At 42.9% G+C, this 26,629-nt stretch overlaps 1 protein-coding gene across 6 annotated transcripts in view; it reads left to right on the plus strand.

Moving 5' to 3' along the window:
* Positions 1-26,629, plus strand: part of LOC125464017 (M-phase phosphoprotein 9) — a 99,619-nt gene that overhangs the window by 35,618 nt on the left and 37,372 nt on the right. For 5 of the 6 annotated variants that reach the window (XM_059654865.1, XM_059654864.1, XM_059654867.1 and 2 more), the window contains 8 exons: positions 918-1,405; positions 1,719-1,877; positions 5,813-5,900; positions 6,168-6,383; positions 6,574-6,621; positions 6,767-6,831; positions 10,309-10,413; positions 18,762-18,935. In XM_059654865.1, coding sequence (XP_059510848.1) covers positions 918-1,405; positions 1,719-1,877; positions 5,813-5,900; positions 6,168-6,383; positions 6,574-6,621; positions 6,767-6,831; positions 10,309-10,413; positions 18,762-18,935 — 1,343 coding nt within the window. The remainder of the gene's footprint in view (positions 1-917; positions 1,406-1,718; positions 1,878-5,812; positions 5,901-6,167; positions 6,384-6,573; positions 6,622-6,766; positions 6,832-10,308; positions 10,414-18,761; positions 18,936-26,629) is intronic. The other variant, XM_059654868.1, reaches the window with a different exon arrangement.

Below are 26,629 nucleotides of genomic sequence, written 5' to 3' on the forward strand. Positions count from 1 at the left end.
CTAAGGTGAATGTAATTAGAATAGTTCACATGTGTTTTAGATGTGATCTGTACCTTTTTTAAATCGTTAGACATTTGGCTTGGATCTGAACCTAGGACCTATACAGAAAGTCCAGTGCCTAAGCCACTGCGTCACCCAATTTTCTCTGAGGCACTTTATTTCCCATAAAATGGATCATTAATTGCACTGCACAGTTTGGATACTGTTCTTTCTGTAGCATGAGTTAGTGCATCTTTTCCACTTCTGCTTCCCTTCTTCCAATCCTGGGAATTCTCATGCCAAGTTGTGCCCTTTGTCGCTAGCTAACTTGGCTCAGGATCAGCATTTGGGATCTTTTGCTCTGTATGCCTTGCCTTTAATTATATTAAGGCTGTTTTATCTGTCCTCATTATCTACTTGAGCCTGTGCACTTTACGTAGTCATAAATCTACTTAATAATGAAAACCTACAATCCATGCAATGTTTTGAAAATTTTTGACTTGTGCTGTTAAATATATAGCAAATTGGCTTTCTGAGGTTACTGATTGACTGATTGTGACTTTTCAGTTTGCGTAACTTGTTCAGATGGTATTAATGCAAGTTACTAGTATTATTGAAGTACATAAAATGCCATTGAATGTTGCATCAAAAAAACGCGCTACTCGGCTTTACCCACTACTCCATGTGTAGCCAGTTCCTCATTACTGTTTCACCTAGTTAAGTACCCATTGCTAATAAATGTACGAAGAAAGCCCTCCTAATGTGTCAACATGTCAGAACCATACTCTGTGAGTCTTTTATCAACAGCTGCAAGATATATTGTTCTATATTTTTATCAAATAATAGTTGAAACCCACTTTTTAGAATTGTATCTGTTTATGGAATGAGATTTAACTTCTGTACAAAAATACTTCTAATATTTTTCTCCACATATTAAGGTTTTAACACTTGATCCTACTCTTCATATGAAGCCACCTGCAGCATTTTCTCTGCGAGATGATTTCTCTACTCCAGTGGCAGTTTCAGAATCTGACACTCCATCTTCAGTCAGCCCAGACTCCATCATGAGTGTAACTATTCATAGCTATTCTGATCATAATTCAGAATTATGTGTAGATACATTGCTAGGATCAGAATTGACCAGTACTTCCGGATGTTCCCAACAGAAGACCTTGTCACCATTACAGAACTGGAATCTCCACCCTGCCTCTCGAGCCTCCTCTGCTGACAACAGGCCTCATTCTAAAAATTTACAACTGACAAGGAATGCAGGCTCATTGCATGATCAAGTAGAGAGTTGCAGTTCTACACTGACACAACCATCTGTGCCCTGTATTGGGCCATTGGGAATTGAAAACCATGTAAGTGGCTCAGTGGATCATCCTGTATCTGCATCATCTCTTGAAGATCCTATTGTGTTATCTATGTAAGTAACACTTAATTTAAAAAAATCTTCACACTTTATGAAATTTCATTTTGATTTGTTGAAAATCTGTTCAGACATCTCAACTGTTTAAATTCACTTTAGTGTGTTGGTCTGTGGTGGCATCTGTTTTCAGTTGTTGCTGAATTTTGCTTTATCATGGTAACACTGTATTCATACAGAATATGAAATTTTCCAGATCGTATTTGCATAGACAAATAATAGTTCATATGTTAAATACAATATTGTACATTTCATTCCAATTTACACTGTGAACATAAATTCAGACTCTTTTGTGTTGGAATATTATTTCTAGAGCTCGCCTAAATCTACGTGAGAAGCATGCACGTCACGTGGCTGACATTAGGGCATACTATGAGGCAGAAATAAACAGCCTTAGGGAAAAGTTGGAAAGCTTAAATGGATCTTCAACTATATTTGAAGCAGAGAAACATAACAAGGATCTTTTAAAAAGGTGATTTTTGGTTTCAATGAAACATACATTTGACCTAACCATTAAATTTAACTTCCTTTACCTCATCTGCAGTTATTCTGTTTAATTTTTCATTTAAGTGCAGAGCAAAATGTATATTTTTGTAACAAAAACAGAAATTGCTGGCGAAGCTCAGTTAGTCTGCAAGTATCTATGCGGCGAAAGCAGATTTGATGTTTCAAGTTCAGTGACTCTTCTTCAGAACTTCTGTCGCAATGGAAAAAACGATTTAAAAAATTGAGATGATCATTGCTTGTTTTTTTGTTTCAGTATTGTCCTCCATTCTTATCAAGATACAAACTAATTCTTTGTGTTACATTGGCATTGTCAGGCTCATATAATCATAATGTTTAGATCAGCTATGGGAAAAGGGTAAAGAAAAGAGTAAAAATAATTACTGGAGGACGACCAACTTCATTTGTAATAAGAACAGATCTTGTCTAGGTAACTGGAATAGAAGATTGGTAGGCAAACCTGTAACAGAACAAGTGGCTGAACTTAATGGGGAAATGGTTCGGCTTCATTTGAGAGAGGTTCCTGTAAATGTTAATAGGAAGACAAACAAAGCCAGACCTTCCTTAATGATAAGCGATAGAGTAATGTAAAGTAAAACAAAGGTGCGTATCACTGATGTTGGGTTGATAATGAATGAGAAGCAGGGTGAACAGAAAATTCAGAGGGGAAATGTCAAAAATAGATGAGAAAAACAGAGTTAAGAAAATATGGTAGCTAACAAAAGGGAATCTAAAGGTCGATTGGCATATTAATAATAAAAAGTAGAGTAAAAGGAGGAATGAGGCCGATTACAAACCAAAAAGGAGATTTATCCATGGACTTGAGGCCACAGCTGAGCTCTCAGTTGGGTAGTTTTGAGAAGTTGCTGCTCACATCTTTTGTTCGAGAAGAGCTAGTTGAGAGATTGGGTGGTCTAAAAATTGATTAAGAGAAATATTGGATATGCAGGCTTTGTTTCAAGCTGATGTCACTGGGGTCTTAGGTGTCTCAAAAGTATGGAAGAAAGTCAGGATAGAAATTGTGGAGGCACTGATCATAATCTTCCATTTTTGCGTAGATACTTGGGTGTTGCCAGAGGATTGGAAAATTTCAAGTGTTACAATAGACGATAGGCAAAAGACAGTAGGTGCTGGAGTAGGCCATTCGGCCCTTTGAGCCAGCACCACCATTCATTATGATCATGGTTGATCATCCACAATCAGTATCCTGTTCCTGCCTTATCCCCATAACCCTTGATTCCACTATCTTTAAGAGCTCTATCCATCTCTTTCTTGAAAGTATCCAGAGAGTTGGCCTCCACTGTCTTCTGGGGCAGGGCATTCCATATATCCACCACTCTCTGGGTGAAGAAGTTTCTCCTCAACTCTGTCCGAAATGGCCTACCCCTTATTTTTAAACTGTGTCCTCTGGTTCTGGACTCACCCATCAGCGGAAACATGCTTCCTGCCTCCAGAGTGTCCAATCCCTTAATAATCTTATACGCCTCAATCAGATCCCCTCTCATCCTTCTAAACTAAAGTGCATACAAGCCCAGTCGCTCCAATCTTTCAACATATGATAGTCCTGCCATACCGGGAATTGACCTCGTGAACCTACGCTGCACTCCCTCAATAGCAAGTATGTTCTTCCTCAGATTTGGAGACCAAAACTCCATTACTCCAGGTACAGTCTCACCAGGGCCCTGTACAGCTGCAGAAGGACCTCTTTGCTCCTATACTCAATTCCTCTTGTTATGAAGGCCAGCATGCTATTAGCTTTCTTCACTGCTTGCTGTACCTGCATGCTTGCTTTCATTGACTGATGTACAAGAACACCTAGATCTCGTTGTGCTTCCCCTTTACCTAACTTGACTCCATTGAGATAGTAATCGGCCTTCCTGTTCTTGCCACCAAAGTGTATAACTGCACATTAATCCACATTAAACTGCATCTGCCATACACGTTTATTCAAAACAGGATCAAGTAATACCCCAGCAACTGCAGGGCAGTTAGTTAAGCTTGGTGGTGGGAAAGCTTTTAGAAATGATAATACAGGACAAAATTAAGTCACTTGAACAAATGTGCATTAATTAAGGAAAGATAGGGTTGAATTGTTAAAGGTAAATTATGTTTTAATAACTTGTTGGACTCTTTGAACTAACAAGAAGGATTAATATGGTTGATGTGGTATATGTTGTCTTCCAAAAAAGTATTTGATAAAGTACCACCTAACAAGCTTGCCCGCAAAGTTGAAGCTGTGGAATAAAAGAGATGGTAGCAATTTGGATTTAAAATTCCTGAATGATAGTAAACATTGTAGTAGCAAGTGGTTTATGAACTGTATGAAGGCCAACTGTGCTCATGGGTTGGTGCCAGGACCATTTGTTTTCCTGATCTTGTTTAATGATAAGGGAGGTGGAGGCAAAGTAATGATATCACTGGTCTGTTATCTTTAAAAGTAGGTTATTGTTCTGGCGAAGTAAATTCAAATCCCACTGTGGCAAATTGTGAAACTTAAATTCAGTAAAAATCTGAAATTAAAAATCTCTAATTTTATGGTGACTATGTTGCCATTGTTGATTGTCATAAAAATAAATCTGGCTCACTAATGTCCTTTTGAAAAGGAAATCTGTCTTCCTTACCAGGACTTCCTAGATATTTGACTATAGATCTGTAACAATGTGATTGACAGTTGCCTCTTAACTGCCCCCTGAAATGTCTTAGCAGGTCATTCAGTTCATGTGTAGTGGGGATGACTCCAATATTCTGAATTTTTTTTCAAATAAGCTTAGGTTTCCAGGACACAATTTTCCAATTTGTAGATGGCGTGAAACATAGGCTGAAGGAATGGGCAGACACATTGCAATTGTACCATGTAAGTTGAATTTAGAAAGTATGAAGTCATTCATTTTGGTATGACAAGAAGAGATTCGCTAGGGGGGACAAAAGGGGAGAAGCAGTATAAAACGATACAATTCTATAGGGTTGCGTGAACAGAGGGACTTGGTGTCATATGTGCACTGACTGTTCAAGGTTGCTGGGATGGTTGACCAGGTAGTTAATAAGGTATATAGGATCCTGGGCTTTACAAACAAGAATAGAACATAAAAACAACACTGTTATGTGAACCATTATAAAACATTGATTCAGCCTCAAGTATTGTGTCCTATTCAGCACACTACACTTTAGAAATGTTGCAAAATCATCAGAGAGGGTGTAGAGAAAAGTTGATTATGTGGATCCAAGAATGAGTGACGTCAGTTGTGTGGGTAGATTGGAGAAGTTGACTATCTCCATCTGGAAGAGAATATACAGAAGTGCTCAAAAACATGAGTGGTTTTGATTTGGAAGGAGACTGTCGTAAGTGGGTGAATGGTTGAGAGCCAGTGGATGCAGATTTAAGATGACTGACAGGAGAATCAAAGTCAAAGGAGAAAAATTGTTGTGCAGCATATGGTGAGGATCTGGAATATACTGCATGAACTTGGTGGTAGTAGACTCAATCGTGGATTTCAAAAAGGATTTGGATAACTAGCTATAGGAAACTTAGAGCGATAATGGGAACTGCAGATGCTGGAGAATCCAAGATAATAAAGTGTGAAGCTGGACGAACACAGCAGGCCAAGCAGCATCTCAGGAGCATCTCTGATGAAGGGTCTAGGCCCGAAACGTCAGCTTTTGTGCTCCTGAGATGCTGCTTGGCCTGCTGTGTTCATCCAGCTTCACACTTTATTACATAGGAAACTTACAGACCTGTTGTGAAAAGGTGGGGGATTGGACAGGTTGAATTATTTTGCATAAATTCTGTTTACATATGATGGGATCGTTGGCCTTCTGTGTTGTAAACATTCTAAGATTGGATGATTGATAATAGCTTAGCGTAAGCTTTCACGCTATTGCTTATGCTTATTTTTAAATTTTTAGATGTGAACAACTGGAAAGAGCTTTAACTGAAGCTGGTAATCGAATTCGAGATTTGGAGAACAAGAACTACTTAATGGAAATGCAGTTGGTAAGTAGCAGTCCTTGAGTAATGAAAAGAAAGATTGTGTATAAATTGGTGCAAGTATTATAGTCAGAAATTTTGAAAATGCTGACCTTGGTTTAAGTGAAGACTGTGCAATTAGTTAGATAATTCTGTAGCACATGCTTAAAAGCTGGATAGTGTTTAAAGCACTTATAAAATCTGTACTAAATACAACAATATTTTGATAGTTTGTTTATTTATTCTCTTAACCCTTTCCCACTTTTCAAGATTACTCTTGTGTTTTTTGGTTAGACTGATTGGCCAGTGCGCTATGATGCAGTTAGTGCCACAGCTAATGCATTACAACAGCGTCTTGATGAAATGCGAAAAGACAACAAGGAGAAGGATAACATGGTCAACAAACTCAATAGCAGGCTGCAAGATCTAGAAGAGGCCTTTGAAAAAGCTTACAAACATTCTGATAATAAAGACGCCAGAATGAAACAAGAACACAAAATATTACAGAACGTGAGTTCTGAATTTTCTTTTATATGAAGTTGTCTTAAAAGAATAGTGGAACCAATATGTGTACTGGTTGGTTCCTCTTGTTTCTTTTTTCTGTTTAGGAATGGTCATTCTTTCATAAATAAACTTGCTAAGTACAGTGTTTTAAGTTTTGGCTCAGATGTAAAATCTAGTCTCCCCTTCTCCATTGCAGCTACTTATAGAATACGAGTCACTGGGAAAAGAACACGAACAAGTAAAGGTAATTTCACATTCACTCAGAGTTTTGCAAACTGCCATAAAGGTCATTGTTTATTGCTATAAGTCATAGTTGATTATTCTGACATGGAACATATAAATGTTGACTAAATTTTTGTATTGCCTGTATATTTTTTCTTCTTAACTAGGAAACTTTGAGTACAACAGAAGATAAACTAATTGACGCAAATTCGCAAATCTCCGAGTTGAAAAGGTTAGACAATTGGGTCTTGATTTTGCTACTTAATGCTGTAAAACTTCTTGGGAAACATAATATGGGTTTTTCTTCAATATAGTGTTGAGGGTGAGCATATACACTTGGCTGCAATGATATTTGGAAATTTATGTTCAATTAAGATCAGGTCATAGAATTCATCATCATCCTGGATGTCCCTTGGTTTGCAGCCAGATCATGTTCTGATGAGGATGTTGGGACGTTACAAAGGGTTGCAAACTGGTTAATTGAGTGTGCAAAGATGTGGAACATGGAATGTAATGTAGTAACATGTGAATTGCCAATTTTGGCAGTAATTTTTTCAAAAAGAAATGTATTATCTAATTGGTGAGAGATTGCAGAACTCTGAGGAGTGGAGATCTGGGTGACATGGTGCATTATTGCAAAAGTTCAGTATGCAGGTACAGCAAGTAATCAGGAAAAAAATAGAACTTTGGCCAATATTCTGAAGCAAATCAAATACAAAAGAGTGGTTATGCTTTAGTTCTACAGAGCATTGGTGAGGTCAGTTCTGGAATACTGTGCACAGAATGGGTCTCCTTATTTAAGAAAAGATTTAAATGTGTTAGAAGCCATTCAAACTAATGTCCAGAGGAGGTGTTTTGTCTCGAGAGGGAATGTTGAACAGTCTAGGCTTGTATCTATTGAGTTTAGGAGAGTAAGAGGTGACTTGATTGAAATGTACAAAATCCTGAGGGGTCTTGACAGGGTAGAGGACAAATAGGGTGGTCAGTAGGACTTTAAACTTCTAAGTCAGGGGAAGGGAAAGTGAAGGAGGCAGGGAGTGTGGAGTTAAATGGAAAGATAAGCAACAGGATAGCATGTGTACAGGTGGATTTAAGCTCGAGGCAGACTAGGAATACAGTAAAAAGAAAGGATAGCTTAAGACATCTTGGGATTTCCAACCTCTCTAATAATGATAAGAAAGTTAGCATTAAGGCACTTTATCTAAATATTCGTAGTATTTGCAACAAAGTAGATGAATTAACAGCACAAATCCTCTTGAATGATTATAATGTGACAGGCATCACAGAGACATGGTTGCAGGGAGTTCAGAACTGGCAGTTAAACATCCAAGGATTCACAACATATCAAAAAGACAGGGAAGTGGGCAGAGGGGGTGGAGTTGTCTTAGTTAAGAATGAAATTAAATCTACGGCACTGAATGACATAGGGTCGGAAGATGTGGAGTCTGTGCGGGTGGAATTGAGGAACCACAAAGGCAAAAAAACTATAATGGGAGTTATGTACAGACTTCCTAACAGTGATCAGGACCAGGGGCACAAGATGCACCGAGAAATAGATAAGGCATGTCAGAAAGGCAAGGTCACGGTGATCATGGGGGACTTCAATATGCAGGTGGATTGGGTGAATAATGTTGGCGGTGGATCCGAAGAAAAGGAATTCATGGAATGTTTGCAGGATGGCTTTTTGGAACAGCTTGTGATGGAGCCCACAAGGGAGCAGGCTATTCTGGACTTAGTGCTATATAATGAGCCAGACTTTATAAAAAGACCTTAAAGTAAGGGAACACTTAGGAGGCAGTGATCGTAATATGGTAGAGTTCAGTCTGCAGTTTGAAAGAGAGAAGGCAAAATCGGATGTAATGGTATTACAGTTACGTAAAGGTAATTACAGGGGCATGAGAGGGGAATTGACGAAAATCAACTGGAAGCAGAGCCTAGCGGGGAAGACAGTAGAGCAACAATGGCAGGAGTTTCTGGGTGTAATTGAGGACACAGTACAGAGGTTCATCCCAAAGAAAAGAAAGATTATCCGAGGTGGGATTAGACAGCCATGGCTGACAAAGGAAGTCAGGAAATATATCAAAGAAAAAGAGACAGCCTATAAAGTGGCCAAGAGCAGTGGGAAATCAGAAGATTGGGAAGGCTACAAAAACAAACAGAGGATAACAAAGAGAGCAATACGGAAGGAGAGGATCATATATGAAGGTAGGCTAGCTAGTAATATTAGAAATGATAGTAAAAGCTTCTTTCAATACATAAGAAACAAATGAGAGGCAAAAGTAGATATTGGGCCGCTCCAAATTGATGCTGGAAGGCTCGTGATGTGAGATAAGGAAATAGCTGAAGAACTTAATAAGTACTTTGCGTCAGTCTTCACAGTGGAAGACATGAGTAGTATCCCAACAATTAGGGAGAGCCAGGGGCAGAGTTGAGCATGGTAGGCATTACAAAAGAGAAAGTGCTAGAAAAGCTAAAAGGCCTAAAAATTGATGAATCTCCTGGCCCCGAAGGGCTACATCCTAGAGTTCTGAGGGAAGTGGCTGAGGAAATAGCGGAAGCTTTGGTTGTAATCTTTCAAAAGTCACTGGAGTCAGGGAAAGTCCCAGACGATTGGAAAATTTGCACTCTCTGGGTGACAAAACATCTCCAAGAGCAGATCACCAGGGAGGTGGTGGGGATTGTCCTGAACTAAGCTGTTGGATTTAACTGTCACTGACTTTGAACCATCTCTGGGGCATGTTTCAAGCTGGCTTGAAGTAATAAAAAGTTACTTGGCTGCTGTACTCTTTTTAAACTAGAAGTAAATGGAGAGCAAAATCCTCTTGACACCAGCCCCATTAGACACTCCTGGGACAGGGACAACAAGAGATTAAAATACAGAGTAAGGTTTCCTCTACTCACTGGAACTAAAAGTAAAGTCCGGAGGTTTGGAACCAATGAAATGTGTACATTTGTTGGACATGACCTGGACATGGTACTGGAATTCTGAATTGTTTTGAACAGAACTTTGATTAGCGAACAATACTGAAGAGAATGGGAATTAAGCAGGAGAGTGAAGTTAGGAAAGGCTGTTCATGGAGGAAACTATAGTCAAGTTATTCAACTGTTATGGCCTGATTCCATACTTGAATAGTCTATGAACTAAGTCTGAATGGTGTGATTTTAAAATGCAGAATTTCTTGTCATCAAAATTTAAATTAGTGGAACTATAAATGTTGGATTTTCATGTGTACTTCCTTGATCCTCCTGGTTTCTCTTTTTTTTAAGCTTTTTTTTGTCAAATAGTCTATCCAAAATTAATTTTGGTGTTCCAGCATTTCTAATTTCCTATTTTCTGCCAACATTTTGTTTTAGTCAACATTGTTCAACAACTGGTTGCGAATCAGGAGAGAGTGCAAAAGTTGAGCACTTCCCATTGGGGATGGCAACATGAAGAGTTTTCTCTACTTTTTCGGCAGTAGTTTCTAATGGTCAATCTGTCATTCAAGAGTCCTGTTCATTTCAATATTTAAATTTTTAGATAAAAACCCAGGTGATCTGCCAACATCTAAGAAAGAAAGATATAATGTTTTGGGTCTGTGAATTTTTATCCGAACTGCTTCAGTATTTGAGGCTGTCCTTGTTTTGTTTTTGAATATTAATGTAAGCTACACTTTGAGTTAGTGATTTTACCTTACTAGTCGTGACGTCATTCACACTTGCATTTCAGGGTTGTTTCTAAACTTGAAGCTCAAATTCGACAAGTGGAACATGAAAGAAACTATGTGAAGGTCCGATCTGGTGCACACTGTTGTTCACGGACATCAAGCAGTAGGTAAAAACATTTTATGTAAAACAGCACCAACCCATTCCTCTATAATAATAAAATGTGAGGCTGGATGAACACAGCAGGCCCAGCAGCATCTCAGGAGCACAAAAGCTGACGTTTCGGGCCTAGACCCTTCATCAGAGAGGGGGATGGGGTGGGGGTTCTGGAATAATTAGGGAGAGAGGGGGAGGCGGACCGAGGATGGAGAGAAAAGAAGATAGGTGGGGAGGTAGGGAGGGGATAGGTCAGTCCAGGGAAGATGGACAGGTCAAGGAGGTACAGCAGCCAAGTAACTTTTTATTACTTCAAACCAGCTTGAAACATGCCCCAGAGATGGTTCAAAGTCAGTGACAGTTAAATCCATTGATACCATTGGGCCTCCCTCCGCTTCTTCCTGTCCCGCAGGCCCGACCAGTCCCCCTCCACTGACACCCTCATCCGCCTAGCCGAACTTGTCCTCACCCTCAACAACTTCTCTTTTGATTCCTCCCACTTCCTACAGACTAAGGGGGTGGCCATGGGCACATGCTTGGGCCCCAGCTATGCCTGCCTCTTTGTAGGCTACGTGGAACAGTCCCTCTTCCGCACCTACACTGGCCCCAAACCCCACCTCTTCCTCCGTTACATTGATGACTGTATCGGCGCCGCCTCTTGCTCCCCAGAGGAGCTCGAACAGTTCATCCGTTCACCAACACCTTCCACCCCAACCTTCAGTTCACCTGGGCCATCTCCAGCACATCCCTCACCTTCCTGGATCTCTCAGTCTCCATCTCAGGCAACCAGCTTGTAACTGATGTCCATTTCAAGCCCACCGACTCCCACAGCTACCTAATACACCTCCTCCCACCCACCCTCCTGCAAAAATTCCATCCCCTATTCCCAATCCCTCCGCCTCCGCCGCATCTGCCCTCACGATGAGGCATTCCACTCCCGCACATCCCAGATGGACCGCAACGTTCCCCCCACAGTGGTCGAGAACGCCCTTGACCGCGTCTCCCGCATTTCCCGCAACACATCCCTCACACCCCGCCCCCGCCACAACCGCCCAAAGAGGATCCCCCTCGTTCTCACACACCACCCCACCAACCTCCGGATACACGGCATCATCCTCCAACACTTCCGCCATCTACAATCCGACCCCACCACCCAAGACATTTTTCCATCCCCTCCCCTGTCTGCTTTCCGGAGAGACCACTCTCTCCGTGACTCCCTTGTTCACTCCACGCTGCCCTCCAACCCCATCACACCCAGCACCTTCCCCTGCAACCGCAGGAAATGCTACACTTGCCCCCACACCTCCTCCCTCACCCCCATCCCAGGCCCCAAGATGACTTCCACATTAAGCAGAGGTTCACCTGCACATCTGCCATTGTGGTATACTGCATCCACTGTACCCGGTGTGGCCTCCTCTACATTGGGGAAACCAAGCGGAGGCTTGGGGACCGCTTTGCAAAACACCTCCGCTCGGTTCGCAATAAACAACTGCACCTCCCAGTCGCAAACCACTTCCACTCCCCCTCCCATTCTTTAGTTGACATGTCCATCATGGGCCTCCTGCAATGCCACAATGATGCCACCCGAAGGTTGCAGGAACAGCAACTCATATTCCGCTTGGGAACCCTGCAGCCCAATGGTATCAATGTGGACTTCACCAGCTGCAAAATCTCCCCTTCCCCCACCGCATCCCAAAACCAGCCCAGTTCGTCCCCTCCCCACACTGCACCACACAACCAGCCCAGCTCTTCCCCTCCACCCAGTGCATCCCAAAACCAGTCCAACCTGTCTCTGCCTCCCTAACCTGTTCTTCCTCTCACCCATCCCTTCCTCCCACCCCAAGCCGCACCTCCATCTCCTACCTACTAACCTCATCCCAGCTCCTTGACCTGTCCGTCTTCCCTGGACTGACCTATCCCCTCCCCACCTATACTCTCCTTCCCACCTATCTTCTTTTCTCTCCATCCTTGGTCTGCCTCCCCCTCTCTCCCTATTTATTCCAGAACCCCCACCCCATCCCCCTCTCTGATGAAGGGTCTAGGCCCGAAACGTCAGCTTTTGTGCTCTGAGATGCTGCTGGGCCTGCTGTGTTCATCCAGCCTCACATTTTATTATCTTGGATTCTCCAGCATCTGCAGTTCCCATTATCACATCACCAACCCATTCCTCTAATTGTTTTTAACAGAAATTTAGAGGGGAAAAATAAAGACATGTTCTTGAAGCTTTACATTGTGTACATAAAGGAACAGACACAAAAATGTCACATTTCAATGGGAACAACAGGTGTACTACGTCTGAATAGGGTGCTGATTGATTGATTGACAAGTTGAGCCAATTAAACAAAAACTGGGTGCAACTTTCCTTTTAAGCTGTGCATGTGCTATGCATTTTTTTATATTAGAAAATGGGTGCCATTGGTTTGTTTTATAGTGTTAAACTCTTTGAATTGAGCATCACTTTGCGTGGCATTAGATTCACACTCTTGCAATCTGATGCATTTGCTGTCAGAGAATAATGTGAAGACGTGTGATTCTTTTAGTTTACTTTTTAGTTCCTTTGAACCCGCTTCCTGGCCAGCTATGCTTTTTGTTTTTGCTCATTCCTTGCAATGCTGTGCCAAATTGTCAGTCTCCAGACGTCATGGCCATCAGTTATTTATCTCCCATTTATCAGTGACATCACAGTGTGGAGCTGGAGATACTCAGCAGGCCAGGCAGCATTAGAGGAGCAGGAAAGTTGACACTTTGGCTCAGGACCCTTCAGAAATTGGGAGGGGTAAGAAAGCTGGGAAATAAACTGAGAGAGGAGGGTGTTAGACTGGGGAAAGATAGGTGAGATGATGATAGGTGGATATCAGTAAAAAGTGGTGGGGATTTGGTCAGAGGGATGGGTGGGGCTGACAGGTAGGAGAGAAGATGGACAGATTGTGTCAGGTCATAACCTCACAACTTCCAACGTCATCATTCCCCAACACTGCACCACCTGTTTCTGTCTCCTTTCCAGAATCCACAAACCTCACTGCCCCAGCCAACCCATTGTCTCTGCATACTCCTGTCAGCTTACCTTGACTCAGTCTTTTGCCCCCAGGTTCAGGAACTCCCCACCTATATCCAGGACACCACTGTCCAATTCATCCAATTCCCTGGATCCCAAAAACATCATCTTCATTACGATCGTCCAATCACTGTACACTTGTATCCCCCACACAGATGGCATAAAAGCCCCCTGCTGCTTCTTCCACTCCCTCAGGCCCAAACAGTCCCCCTCCACCAACACCTTCATCCACTTAAGAGTCCTTACTCTGAACAACTTCTCCTTTAACTCCTGTCACTTCCTACAAACTAAGGAGGTGACCACGGGCAACCATATGGATCCGAGCTATGCACTTTGAAGGATTCTTGCTTTTGTGCTCCACCCAGCACGATCCCTCACCTCTTCCTCTGTTACATTGATGACTGTATTGGTGCTTCCTCATGCTCCCACAAGGAGCTTGAACAGTTAATCGACTTTACAAACACTGTTCACCTGGACCATCTCTAATGCCACCCTCCCCTTCCTGGACCTCTATGTCTCCATCTCTGGTAACTGCCTCAGCATTGACATCTATTTCAAGCCCACCGACTCCCATAGCTACCTGGACTACACCTCCTCTCACCTACCGTCCCGCCAGAATGCAATCCCCTACTCCCAATTCCTCCACCTCTGCCGCATCTGATCCCAAGATGGAGCATTTCACTCCTGAACATCCAGATGTCATCTTATTTCAAGGACTGCAGCTTCCCCCTCTGGTGATCATAAATTCCCTCAACTGCATCTCTTGCATTTCCTGCACTTCTGCCCTCAAAACCCTTCCCCCCAACAAAAATAAAGACAGAATTCCCCTGGTCCTTGCGTATTACCCCACCAACCTCTGCATCTAGTGTATCATTCTCCGCCACTTTGACCACCTATAATCCGACCCCACGACCAAAGGGGTACTTCCGTCCTCACTCCTATCTGCCTTTTGTAGGGACCACTCACTCTGTAGCCCCCTTGTCCGCTCCACACTCCTTGCTGAGCCCACCACACCCACACCACAGTAGACCAGGTTGGAGGTCCTCTGATGCTGCCTGGCCTGCTGAGTTCCGCTAGCTCCACACTGTGTTGTCTCTGACTCCAGCATCTGCAATTCTTGCTATCTCCCATTTGTCAGTCCCTGGCATCTTTGTATTACATTTATTGCTGTCCCTGTTACAGAAGTACGCTTGGCTGGGGGTTGTGATACAGTATCCAGTTCAATGTGTGTACGTTTGGTGGATCAATGGCTATCATCCTAACCAACACAAGCTTGACATATCAGTGAATGTATGGAAATGGAATTGATGTGCTCCAGAACTTCCTCAGTTGGTGACCTTTGTCTTGACATCTTGGCTTAGCTTGACAGTTTGTGACAATGAAGTTGCATTTGTTTGGCCTATTGTCCAGCCCACCTTATGTTGGCCAGGTGTTGTCACTTAGAGGATTGCACAGAGAATGAGATTTGGTAGATTTGCAGTTTGGTGTTCTCACAGGTTACTGTTACTCTGTACCATTCTGCTCAACATGGACACAACAGCTGCAGCTTTTGTGACATGCGGCCTATTACTGGTGATTGCAGAGCCATGATGTGTAAAGTTACAAAAAGGCATATAAATGATTTCGATTAAGGGACCAAAGCTATCGTAGTTAGATTTTCTGATGATAACTGACAGATAAAACAGTGAATTATGAAGAGAAAATAAGAAGCCTACAAAGGGATGTAGATAGGTTAAGAATGTACACCCATTGCACAATGTGGAAATGTATGAAATTGTCCATTATGGTGGAGAGAATAGAAAAGAAGCATGATATAGCAAATCAGAAACAAAAGTAGCCCATTCAGCTCCTCGAGCATATTCCACCAATCAATGAGATAATGGCTGATTTGTGGCCTAATTCCATATACCAGCCTTTGGCCCATACTTCTTAATACCTTTGTAAAATTACCTATCTCATTTAAAATTAACAACAGATTCAGCATCCACTGCTATTTTCGGAAGAGAGTTCCTAACATCTACCAAGTCCTCTATGTAGAAGTTCTTCTGACCAGCTCTCCTGAACAGTCTGACCCTAATTCTCAGACTCTGACCCCTCGTTCCACAATCCCCCAACCAGTGGAAGAAGTTCCTTTATCTCCTCTGTCGCCCCTTAACCTTCTAAATTCTTGAAAAAACAGGCCAAATTTATATAATTTCTCTACATACCTTAACCTCTGAAGTACAGGTATTGTTCTTGTAAATCTAATATTTTGAAGGAATAAAATACTTTCCTGAAGTATGGTGCCCAGATCTGTTCACAGTACTCCAAGTTGGCCGAACCACAATTTTGTATAATTGCAGCGTAATGTCTGTATCTTTGTACTCCAGCCCTCTAGATATAAAAACCAACATTTCAAATGTACCTAAATAGTGAGAGGTCGTAGAGGAATCTGGGTATACTAGTTTGTGAATTGTTGAAGGATTGTATGAAGGCCTAGCAAATAATCAGGAAAGCTAGTAGAATGTTATGTTTTATTGCCAGGGGAATTCCGAGCGAGAGTAAGGAGGTTATGCTCCTGTTACGTGGGGCATTGGTGAAACTGCATCTGGAGTATTGTGCACAGTACTGGTCACTGTGCTTATGGAGAGATGTTAATTCATTGAAACCAGTTCAGAGAAAGTTTATTAGACTAATACGTGGATTGAGCGGATTACCTTCTGAAGAACGAATAGACAGGCGAGACCTGTATCCTTTTGGAATTCAAAAGATTCAGAGGTGACTTAGTTAAAATCGATTAGTCTTCACCAGGTGGATGTGGAAAGGATGTTTTCTGTTTTGGGATAATATTAGAACTAGGGGTCATAATTTAATAATAAGGAGTGGTCCATTTAAATGGCGATGAGGACAGTTTTTTTTTCATTGTGTCAATATGCTAGACCAGGACAGTCATCACTGCAAATGTTCCTTGATATGGAATAATGGTTTAGCATTATTGGCATGGAGCTCCATGCAGAGGACTTGGAGCACTTCTGTCTTGGGTCTTAGGTGAGCATCAGAAAACAGCTGATATTGCATTCTGGTCTGTAGATGACCTGAAGATATATGACAGCAGTAAAGAAAAATGTGTGCTGTAATTTTGGTGCCAGGACACAACACTGCTCACCCCCACTGCAGATGTCAAAGGGTTCCTGTGTTGCTTGGTTATTGCTAACCATTCCCCACATCTCCTCATGTAAAGAAGAAATCATAATGAGCAGCTCACTGGGGGAAAAAAACTTCTTGCTATCCACCTTGTCCAAACCTCTCATGATTTTATAGACCTCAATCAGAACCCCCCCTCAGTCTCCGTCTTTCTAATGAAAATAATCCTATCTACTCGACCTCTCTTCATAGCCAGCGCCCTCCATACCAGGCAACATCCTGGTGAACCTCCTCTGCACCCTCTCCAAAGCATCCACATCCTTTTGGTAATGTGGCGACCAGAACTGTACGCAGTACTCTAAATGTGGCTGAGCCAAAGTCTTATACAACTGGAACATGACCTTCCAACTCTTGTACTCAATACCCCATCTGATGAAGGAAAGCATGCCGTATGCCTCCTTGACCACTCTATTGACCTGTGTTATCATCTTCAAGGAACAATGGACCTGAACACCCAGATCTCCCTACTCATCGATTTTCCCCAGGACTTTTCCATTTATTGTATCGTTTGCTCGTGAATTCGATCTTCCAAAATGCATCACCTCGCATTTGCCCGGATTGAACTCCATCTGCCATTTATCTGCCCAACTCTCCAATCTATCTATATTCTGCTGTAATTTCTGACAGTCCCCTTCACTATCTGCTACTCCACCAATCTTCGTGTCATCTGCAAACTTGCTGATCAAACCACCTGTACCTTCCTCCAAATCATTGATGTACATCATAAACAACAGTGGTCCCAGCACAGATCTCTGTGGAACACCACTGGTCACAGGTCTCCAATTTGAGAAGCCCCCTTCTACTACTACTCTGTCTCCTGTTGCGTAGCCAGCTTTTTATCCATCTAGGTAGTACACCCTGGACCCCATGCGACTTCACTTTCTCCATCAGCCTGCCATGGGGAACCTTATCAAATGCCTTACTAAAATCCATGTATATGACATCTACAGCCTTTCCCTCATCAATCAACTCTGTCACGTCCTCAAAGAATTCTATTAAGTTGGTAAGACATGACCTTCCCTGCACAAAACCATGTTGACTATCACTGATAAGCCCATTTTCTTTCAAATGGGAAATAGATCCTATCCCTCGGTATCTTCTCCAGCAGCTTCTCTACCACTGACGTCAGGCTCACCGGTCGATAATTACCTGGATTATCCTTGCTACCCTTCTTAAACAAGGGTACATCATTAGCAATTCTCCAGTCCTCCGGGACCTCACCTGTTCACTATCTATGCCAATATACAATCACTATTGATCTCTTACCTTAACCAGCTTTTCCTATTTTCTGTGGACAGATTTGCAGATAAAAATGCTTCACATCTTCGGGCACTTAAGCCAGCATGGGCTCAACATTTAAGTGGTTAACATCTGGAAAGGAAAGATTATAAAACAACTGGTGTGCTTACTTAGCTAAAAAAAACTGGAGATGTTCTTGCAAGCATTCTTTAAATGACAAGTTGAGATGTTTTAGTTTGTGATTTAGAGCAAAGTTAGTTTAAAGCTATCTTCAGTGATCAGTGAACAAATCAGTCCGGAGATCCCTTTGTTCCTCAGAATCTTCCAAGTGTCTTAGCATTTGTTGAATTCTCCCTTGGTTTGTTACTTCTTCCAAAGTGCCTAGCCTCACACTTCTTGCAAGGATAAATTCTATGTGCCACTGATTTACCCATCTGACAACTTGTTTATATCTCCCTGTAATCTAAGGTCTTCTCCCCACTATCAACCACCTAACCAATCTTCATGACATCTGCATGCTTAATTATCATACCCAAGTTCTCATCTATATTGTTTATATACCCTGCGAAGTCTTTGGAACAGGGTAGCTGTTTCGACCTGTGCTCCAGAAACAGGAAAGATGTATAGTGAACTAGGTTATCCTATAGTAAGAATCAGTGTTAATCCCAGACCAGACGTGCTGGGGATAAAACATTGAAGTGATTATCTAATGCAGAGTATATTTAAGCTGGTGTGTGATGGCTCCGAGAAGAAGCTGTCTGCAGTTCTAGTCTACAGAATGTAATTCTTCACTGAAAATATGATTTGCAAAAATGGGCTGCTCATAATGTTTTTTAGTGTATGGCTTCCCTGAACTATTTTCTTTAATGTGTTACCAAAAACAGCCTTTTCCATCGACCTGATGAAAATTATTCTCCTGCCAAAACTCCTTCTGATGTTGCAAGACGCAAGTGGCTGACTCCAGGTTCTGACTATTCCATCTTCACAGGACAACCCTTAGAAAATCACTGTAATGGTTCTGGCAATGACTCTGGGGAGATCAACCTGCAGCCCAGAAGGTCAGTACAACATTCTCATTCCAGTAATTCTTACAGCTTTATACATTGCTAACATTTAACCTTAAGAATATTTTAAAATATGGAACAGTTTGTTACTATACCCTCATCAATTAAGCCTGAATGATTTTAAGATGATATGTGTTAATTGTCGCCAATGATCCTCCTGGCACCAAAAAGTAACTCATAAATAGGAAATCTTAATTCTTCAGATTTTAATTATGGATTTCTTTAAAAAGTTCAGATTTTAGATTAAAAAACTGCTCTTTCCTTTGTAACAAAGTGTGGAGCTGGATGAACACAGCAGGCCAAGCAGCATCTCAAGAGCACAAAAGCTGACGTTTCGGGCCTAGACCCTTCATCAGACAACATCAGAGGTCTCTGATGGGTCTAGGCCCGAAACGTCAGCTTTTGTGCTCCTGAGATGCTGCTTGGCCTGCTGTGTTCATCCAGCTCCACACTTTGTTATCTTGGAACTGCAGATGCTGGAGAATCCCATTATCACTGCTCTTTCCTTTTCCTTCTGTCTCTCTCAATCCGATCTTTCTGCCTCCACTTGTTTCACTTGCTGTATCTGATTTGATAGTGAAATTACTGTTTTCCTGTCAGGCATTGTATTCTATACTTTACTTATTCAACCAAGTTAAAGCGATTATAGAAACTTGTTCTTCAGGTAGATTCTTGATTTCTTTCTTGCCTCTGTTTTTTTAGCTAGCACTTTGAATAACTTGTAGTAGGTAATGCCATGGTGATCGAATGGGAGAGTTTTGCTGAACTGGTGCTGAAGTGTTTACTCTTGACTCTCTTGTACATCAAAAATCTGTCAAACTCAGCCTTGAATAAATTCCAAGGCTCAACCTCCATGACTGTCTTTGAAGAAAATTCCAATGATTAACAACTCTCTGGAAGAAATAGTTACTCCCTACCCCTCTTTTTAATAGGAGTTCCCTTATTATTCTGTAGTTCTCAATTCTCTTGAGAAGAAGCATTCTCTTAACATCAACTTGAATGAGTTTAGGCTCGATCTGTGTCTCTCACAGAACAAAGAAACCTACAGCACAGGAACAGGCCCTTCGGCCCTCCAAGCCTGTGCCGATCAAGACCCTCTGTCTAACCTGTCATCTATTTTCTAAGGGTCTGTGTCCATTTGCTCCCTGCCCATCCATGTACCTGTCCAAATATATCTTAAAAGACGCTAACTTGTCTGCGTCTACCACCTCCGCTGTCAACGCGTTCCAGGCACCCACCAGCCTCTGTGTAAAGAACTTTCCACGCATATCTCCCTTAAACTTTCCTCCTCTCACTTTGAACTCATTACCCGTAGTAATTGAGTCCCCCTCTCTGGGGGGGAGAAAGCTTTTTGCTATCCACCCTGTCTATACCCCTCATGATTTTGTAGACCTCAATCAGGTTCCCCCCTCAATCTCCGTCTTTCTAATGAAAATAACCCTAATCTACTCAACCTCTGTTCATAGCTAGCACCCTCCATACCAGGCAACATCCTGGTGAACCTCCTCTGCACTGTCTCCAAAGCATCCACATACTTTTGGTAATGTGGCGACCAGAACTGTACACAGTACTCCAAATGTGGCCGAACCAAATTCCTATACAACTGCAACATGACCTGCCAACTCTTGTACCCAATACCCCGCCCAATGAAGGAAAGCCTTTTTGACCACCCTATTGACCTGCATTGTCACCTTCACGGAACAATGGACCTGAACACCCAGATCTCTCTGTTCATCAATTTTCCCTGGGACATTTCCATTTACTGTATAGTTTGCCCTTGAATTTGATCTTCCAAAATGCATCACCTCGCATTTGCCCGGATTGAACTCCATAGCACCTTCACTTTAGGAATCAACCTAGTGAATCTTCTCTCAGCTGTATCAAATGAAGATACATCACTCCTCAAGTAAGGAATTGAAGTTGTTTGAAGCACTACAGATGCAGTCTGTCAAATTTCCTATAAGATTGCAGCAAAACCTTCCTACTTTTGCTCCATCTATGTTGCTTTGAGTCCTAACGTTCCATTTCCGAATTAATACTTGTACCTATATGCCAACTTTTCCGTGATTCACATATATAATAGTGGTGAATTCTTTGTGTTCAGGACAGAGAATCAGATTTCTAGCAACTACTGCCATCAAGAGACATAGTTGCAGTACAGGAATATAGCATTGAGTTTGAAGGTCAGTCATGACCTACTACGGTGCCTTTTGTAAACTTAAAACACTAAATCTGCTGGTTTTCCTTTTTACTCATTTTGCTTGTAATCGTAGAATCCCTACAGTGTGTAAATAGGCCTTTGGTCCAACAAGTCCGAACCTCGCAGCATCCCACCTAGACCCATCCCCCTATAGCCCACCTAATCTTCGACTCCCTGAACGCTACGGGCAACTTAGCATGGCCAGTCCGTCTACCCTGCACGACTTTGTGCTGTGGGAGGAAACCAGAGCACCCAGAGGAAACCCACGCAAACATGAGGAGAATGTGCGAACTCCACATAGACAGTCACCCAAGGCTAGAATTGACCCCGGGTCCCCGGCGCTGTGAGGCAGCAGTGCTAACCACTGTGCCACCGTGCCGCCCCTGTCACATAGCTTTAAGTTTCATTTTCTCCACTGTAGATGCTAGTTTTAAATTTCTACTCATCTGCTAGGTGTTACCATTGGCCAGCAACCTAATTTGACAAAGCCATTGTGGCTCAAAGGCTAAGACTTCTGCAGTGAACAACTGACTTCTCATATTCTCTCCACCACTTTCAGGCACAAGTCACAACTGTGATGGAACACACTCCACTAGCTGTGATGAGTGCAGTTCCAATTTCACGCAAAGCTCACTACCATTCAGAAAATATCAACCATATGTTCAGCAATGCGTCAAACACTGGCACATGTAATAGCAAGTGTGTACCAACAGCATCTCAGAGTCCCCTTTAAATTCACACCCTCAACCAGAGGAAGGACAGTGACACATGGGAACATGACCACAATACGTTCCCCGCTAAGCAACACTCCATCTTGACTAGAACTAGATCACTTTGTTTAGTGTCGCTGGGTCAAAACCTTGGGGAACTCCCTTCCTAAAAGCATTGCGGGTATCCCTACACCGTATTGATTATAGCAGTTCATGACAATTGTGGATGAGCAGCAAATGCTGACTTTGTCTGCAACACTCATGAAAGAATAAAACTTGGAAGGTGAATATCAGCAATGATTGGTTGGCTCAAGAAGCTTGTTTTCATGAAATAATTTATCTTGCAGTGTAACATCCAGATTCTCAGACAGCCTGATCGTCCCAGTCTGCACTTTGGAATAATCTATGGCCACAACTTTTGAAGATCTGAACACAGCTCCATTATGTGCTGCATTTAATAAGATAATCACTGTGGAGTTATCAGATACCATTGGAGCTGAAGGATATTTCTGACATCAGTTAATCCTCAACCTAGCTGTGGAGAAACATTTAAACATGCTTATATATAAAGAGGCACTCAGCTGAGCAGGGAAATAAATGCAACTTTTAAAGATGATCTGTAAACATTAACCAATTTCTTTTCACATATATAAAACTTAGTCAACAGCAACGGCAAAGGTGCTATGCCTTTCCAGCAAAGGTTTTCCCCACCTTAAAGAATCTAGATTTGAAATGTTACGATTTCAACATCTACCCCTCACAAATTGGAATGTAAAAATGCATGTCACATTGAATGAAATGTGAGGCTGGATGAACACAGCAGGCCCAGCAGCATCTCAGGAGCACAAAAGCTGAGGTTTTGGGCCTAGACCCTTCATCAGAGAGGGGGATGGGGTGAGGGTTCTGGAATAAAGAGGGGGAGGCGGACCGAAGATAGAGAGAAAAGAAGATAGGTGGGGAGGTAGGGAGGGGATAGGTCAGTCCAGGGAAGACGGACAGGTCAAGGAGGTGGGAAGAGGTTAGTAGGTAGGAGATGGAGGTGCGGCTTGGGGTGGGAGGAAGGGATGGGTGAGAGGAAGAACAGGTTAGGGAGGCAGAGACAGGTTGGACTGGTTTTGGGATGCAGTGGGTGGAGGGGACGAACTGGGCTGGTTTTGGGATGCGGTGGGGGAAGGGGAGATTTTGAAGCTGGTGAAGTCCACATTGATACCATTGGGCTGCAGGGTTCCCAAGCGGAATATGAGTTGCTGTTCCTGCAACCTTCGGGTGGCATCATTGTGGCACTGCAGGAGGCCCATGATGGACATGTCATCTAAAGAATGTGAGGGGGAGTGGAAATGGTTTGCGACTGGGAGGTGCAGTAGTTTATTGCGAACCGAGCGGAGGTGTTCTGCAAAGCGGTCCCCAAGCCTCCGCTTGGTTTCCCCAATGTAGAGGAGGCCACACCGTGTACAGTGGATGCAGTATACCACAATGGCAGATGTGCAGGTGAACCTCTGCTTAATGTGGAAAGTCATCTTGGGGCCTGGGATAGGGGTGAGGGAGGAGGTGTATTCTACCTAGAATACACCTCCTCCCACCCACCCTCCTGCAAAAATTCCATCCCCTATTCCCAATTCCTGCGCCACATCTGCTCCCACGATGAGGCATTCCACTCCCGCACATCCCAGATGTCCAAGTTCTTCAAGGACCGCAACTTTCCCCCCCACAGTGGTCGAGAACGCCCTTGACCGCGTCTTCTGCATTTCCTGCAACACATCCCTCACACCCCGCCCCCGCCACAACCACCCAAAGGGGATTCCCCTCGTTCTCACACACTACCCCACCAACCTCCAGATACAACACATCATCCTCCGACACTTGCGCCATCTACAATCCGACCCCACCACCCAAGACATTTTTCCATCCCCACCCCTGTCTGCTTTCCGGAGAGCGCACTCTCTCCGTGACTCCCTTGTTCGCTCCACACTGCCCTCCAACCCCACCACACCTGGCACCTTCCCCTGCAACCGCAGCAAATGTTACACTTGCCCCCACACCTACTCCCTCACCCCTATCCCAGGCCCCAAGATGACTTTCCACATTAAGCAGAGGTTCACCTGCACATCTGCCAATGTGGTATACTGCATCCACTGTACCCGGTGTGGCTACCTCTACATTGGGGAAACCAAGCGGAGGCTTGGGGACCGCTTTGCAGAACACCTCCGCTCGGTTCGCAATAAACTACTGCACCTCCCCGTCGCAAACCATTTCCACTCCCCCTCACATTCTTTACATGACATGTCCATCATGGGCTTCCTGCAGTGCCACAATGATGCCACCTGAAGGTTGCAGGAACAGCAACTCATATTCTGCTTGGGAACCGTGCAGCCCAATGGTATCAATGTGGACTTCACCAGTTTCAAAATCTCCCCTTCCCCCACCGCATCCCAAATCCAGCCCAGTTCATCCCCTCCCCTGACTGCACCACACAACCAGCCCAGCTCTTCCCCTCCACCCAGTGCATCCCAAAACCAGTCCAACCTGTCTCTGCCTCCCTAACCTGTTGTTCCTCTCACCCATACCTTCATCCCACCCCAAGCCGCACCTCTATCTCCTACCTACTAACCTCATCCCACCTCCTTGACCTGTCCGTCTTCCCTGGACTGACCTACCCCTCCCTACCTCCCCACCTATACTCTCCTCCCCACCTATCTTTTCTTTCTATCCTCGGTCCGCCTCCCCCTCTCTCCCTATTTATTCCAGAACCCTCACCCATCCCCCTCTCTGATGAAGGGTCTAGGCCCGAAACGTCAGCTTTTGTGCTCCTGAGATGCTGCTGGGCCTGCTGTGTTCAACCAGCCTCACATTTCATTATCTTGGATTCTCCAGCATCTGCAGTTCCCATTATCACTGTCACATTGAACGTTTTGGTTTGTAAAGTCCATTGCTTTCTCAGCCTTGCAAAGAAAAGTCAGCAACCCGAAATATTGCCTGCCTTTGATTTGCCACAGATGTGCTCAACCTGCTGCGTGTTATGAGCATTGTGTGTATACTCTTAATCCTTGTTACTATCAAAGTTTCTCTCTCGGGCTCCTTGCTCAACCACCACAGCTAACATTGCAAAACAGCTGAACAAGCCATGGAATTCCCCTCTCAGACACAACCTTGGCTTATCAACTGCCAGACATTTGATCAAACAATATTCGCAGAAATTTCCGTGCTAAGGCTATCTCATTGATGAGAAACAAAATATTCCTTCTTCAATTTCAGATCAGCATCCACGTGCTAGGGGTGAGAGAGTGTGTGCGTCTATGTCTTTATCTGGGGGTGGGGTGGGCAGAAGAGAGAGAGAGAGAGCTCGGGCAAGAGTGAGCAGGAGGTAGTGTATACGGGAAAAACAGAGAAACCTTATTCCTAAGAATTCTGTAACATTAACAAAACCTCATTAGCATCAGCATATTTATGGTTTTATCTTAGAAGCACACCAGCCATTTTGAAAAGGATGGTAGTTGAGGAAATCTTGAACCTGGAAAAGTAAGCACTGAATATATGTTGTATGAAAATGGATTCTGTAGATTTGGAAAAGCGTGTCCTTCGTTGCAGTCAAATAATTTCCAGGAACTGTAAATAACTTCCTTCTAAATAAGGCATCTGTGAATTGTGGTTATATCTTTTGAGTTATTCTATCTAAGTACTAAACATAGACAAGTGGAGAATAACGCAAATCAATCTCAAGCGAAAATAAGGCCAATACTGTAAAGCCTTAAAAAGAATGACTGGCTCACAGATTCAACGGTGCAGAAACCAATTGGTGCAAAAGGTGTTAATTCCAGAAGCAAAGAATTCCCAATTGCCGAGAGTGGACAAGGAACATCAGCATCTAATAAGAGCAATAGTCCTAAAGGCAGAAACAGAAAAACTCAACATTTCTTCACAAATTTCCATAATTTCAGTTCTTTTAAGCCCAATAATAGATGAACCAGGTAGGACATCCATAGAACATAGAACATTACAGCACAGTACAGGCCCTTCGGCCCTCGATGTTGTGCCGACCTGTCATACCGATCTCAAGCCCATCTACACTATTCCATATACGTCCATATGCTTATCCACTTCACAATGAAGTTCCTGCTATTTTTAATTGGTCATGGTATACACAAACAGCATCCCACTGTGTCCTGCAGAAATCACATGACCATCTTTCCCAACTTTTAAAAACTCTACACCACTAGTTTCCTTTAGTACAATGATTTATTAATAATTTGCTGCGAGTTCAGTGTCCAGCAGCAACTTATTTATTGACAATTCTAACTTAAATATACAGTTGCAATCATTATATTCTGTTGCATCTTCTTGGAACTGTATTGTCAAATACTCTTTCTGTTTCATACAATTGAGTGAAGGCAAGATGATTTATTTCATTTGTTTGTTTTAAAATGCTGTGGTGCTATTTGGTTAAAGATGGTTCCAGCATGTTTCCCTGTCAAACAGTGGGCTAGCAAGTTTTGCTTTCTGTCTGTGTCTCCTCCTTTCCTTCCCTTCCCTGCCCCCTGCCAAGAAAAAAGTTTTATTACTTTGCTGCGAACTAGTTAATGCATCTACTTTCTCTGCAGCCATATCCTTTAAGGTTAGATGCAGGCCAACAATTCTGGGGGTTGCTGGTCAAGGTTTATGTCCATTTAATGTCTCTACTATTGATTCTTTAATAATCCTTTCAGAAATTGTAGGAACTGCAGATGCTGGAGAATCTAAGATAACGAGGAGTAGAGCTGGATGAACACAGCAGGCCAAGCAGT

The sequence above is a fragment of the Stegostoma tigrinum genome, chromosome 26 (genome assembly GCF_030684315.1).
Source record: "Stegostoma tigrinum isolate sSteTig4 chromosome 26, sSteTig4.hap1, whole genome shotgun sequence".
Classification (NCBI taxonomy): Eukaryota; Metazoa; Chordata; class Chondrichthyes; order Orectolobiformes; family Stegostomatidae; genus Stegostoma; species Stegostoma tigrinum.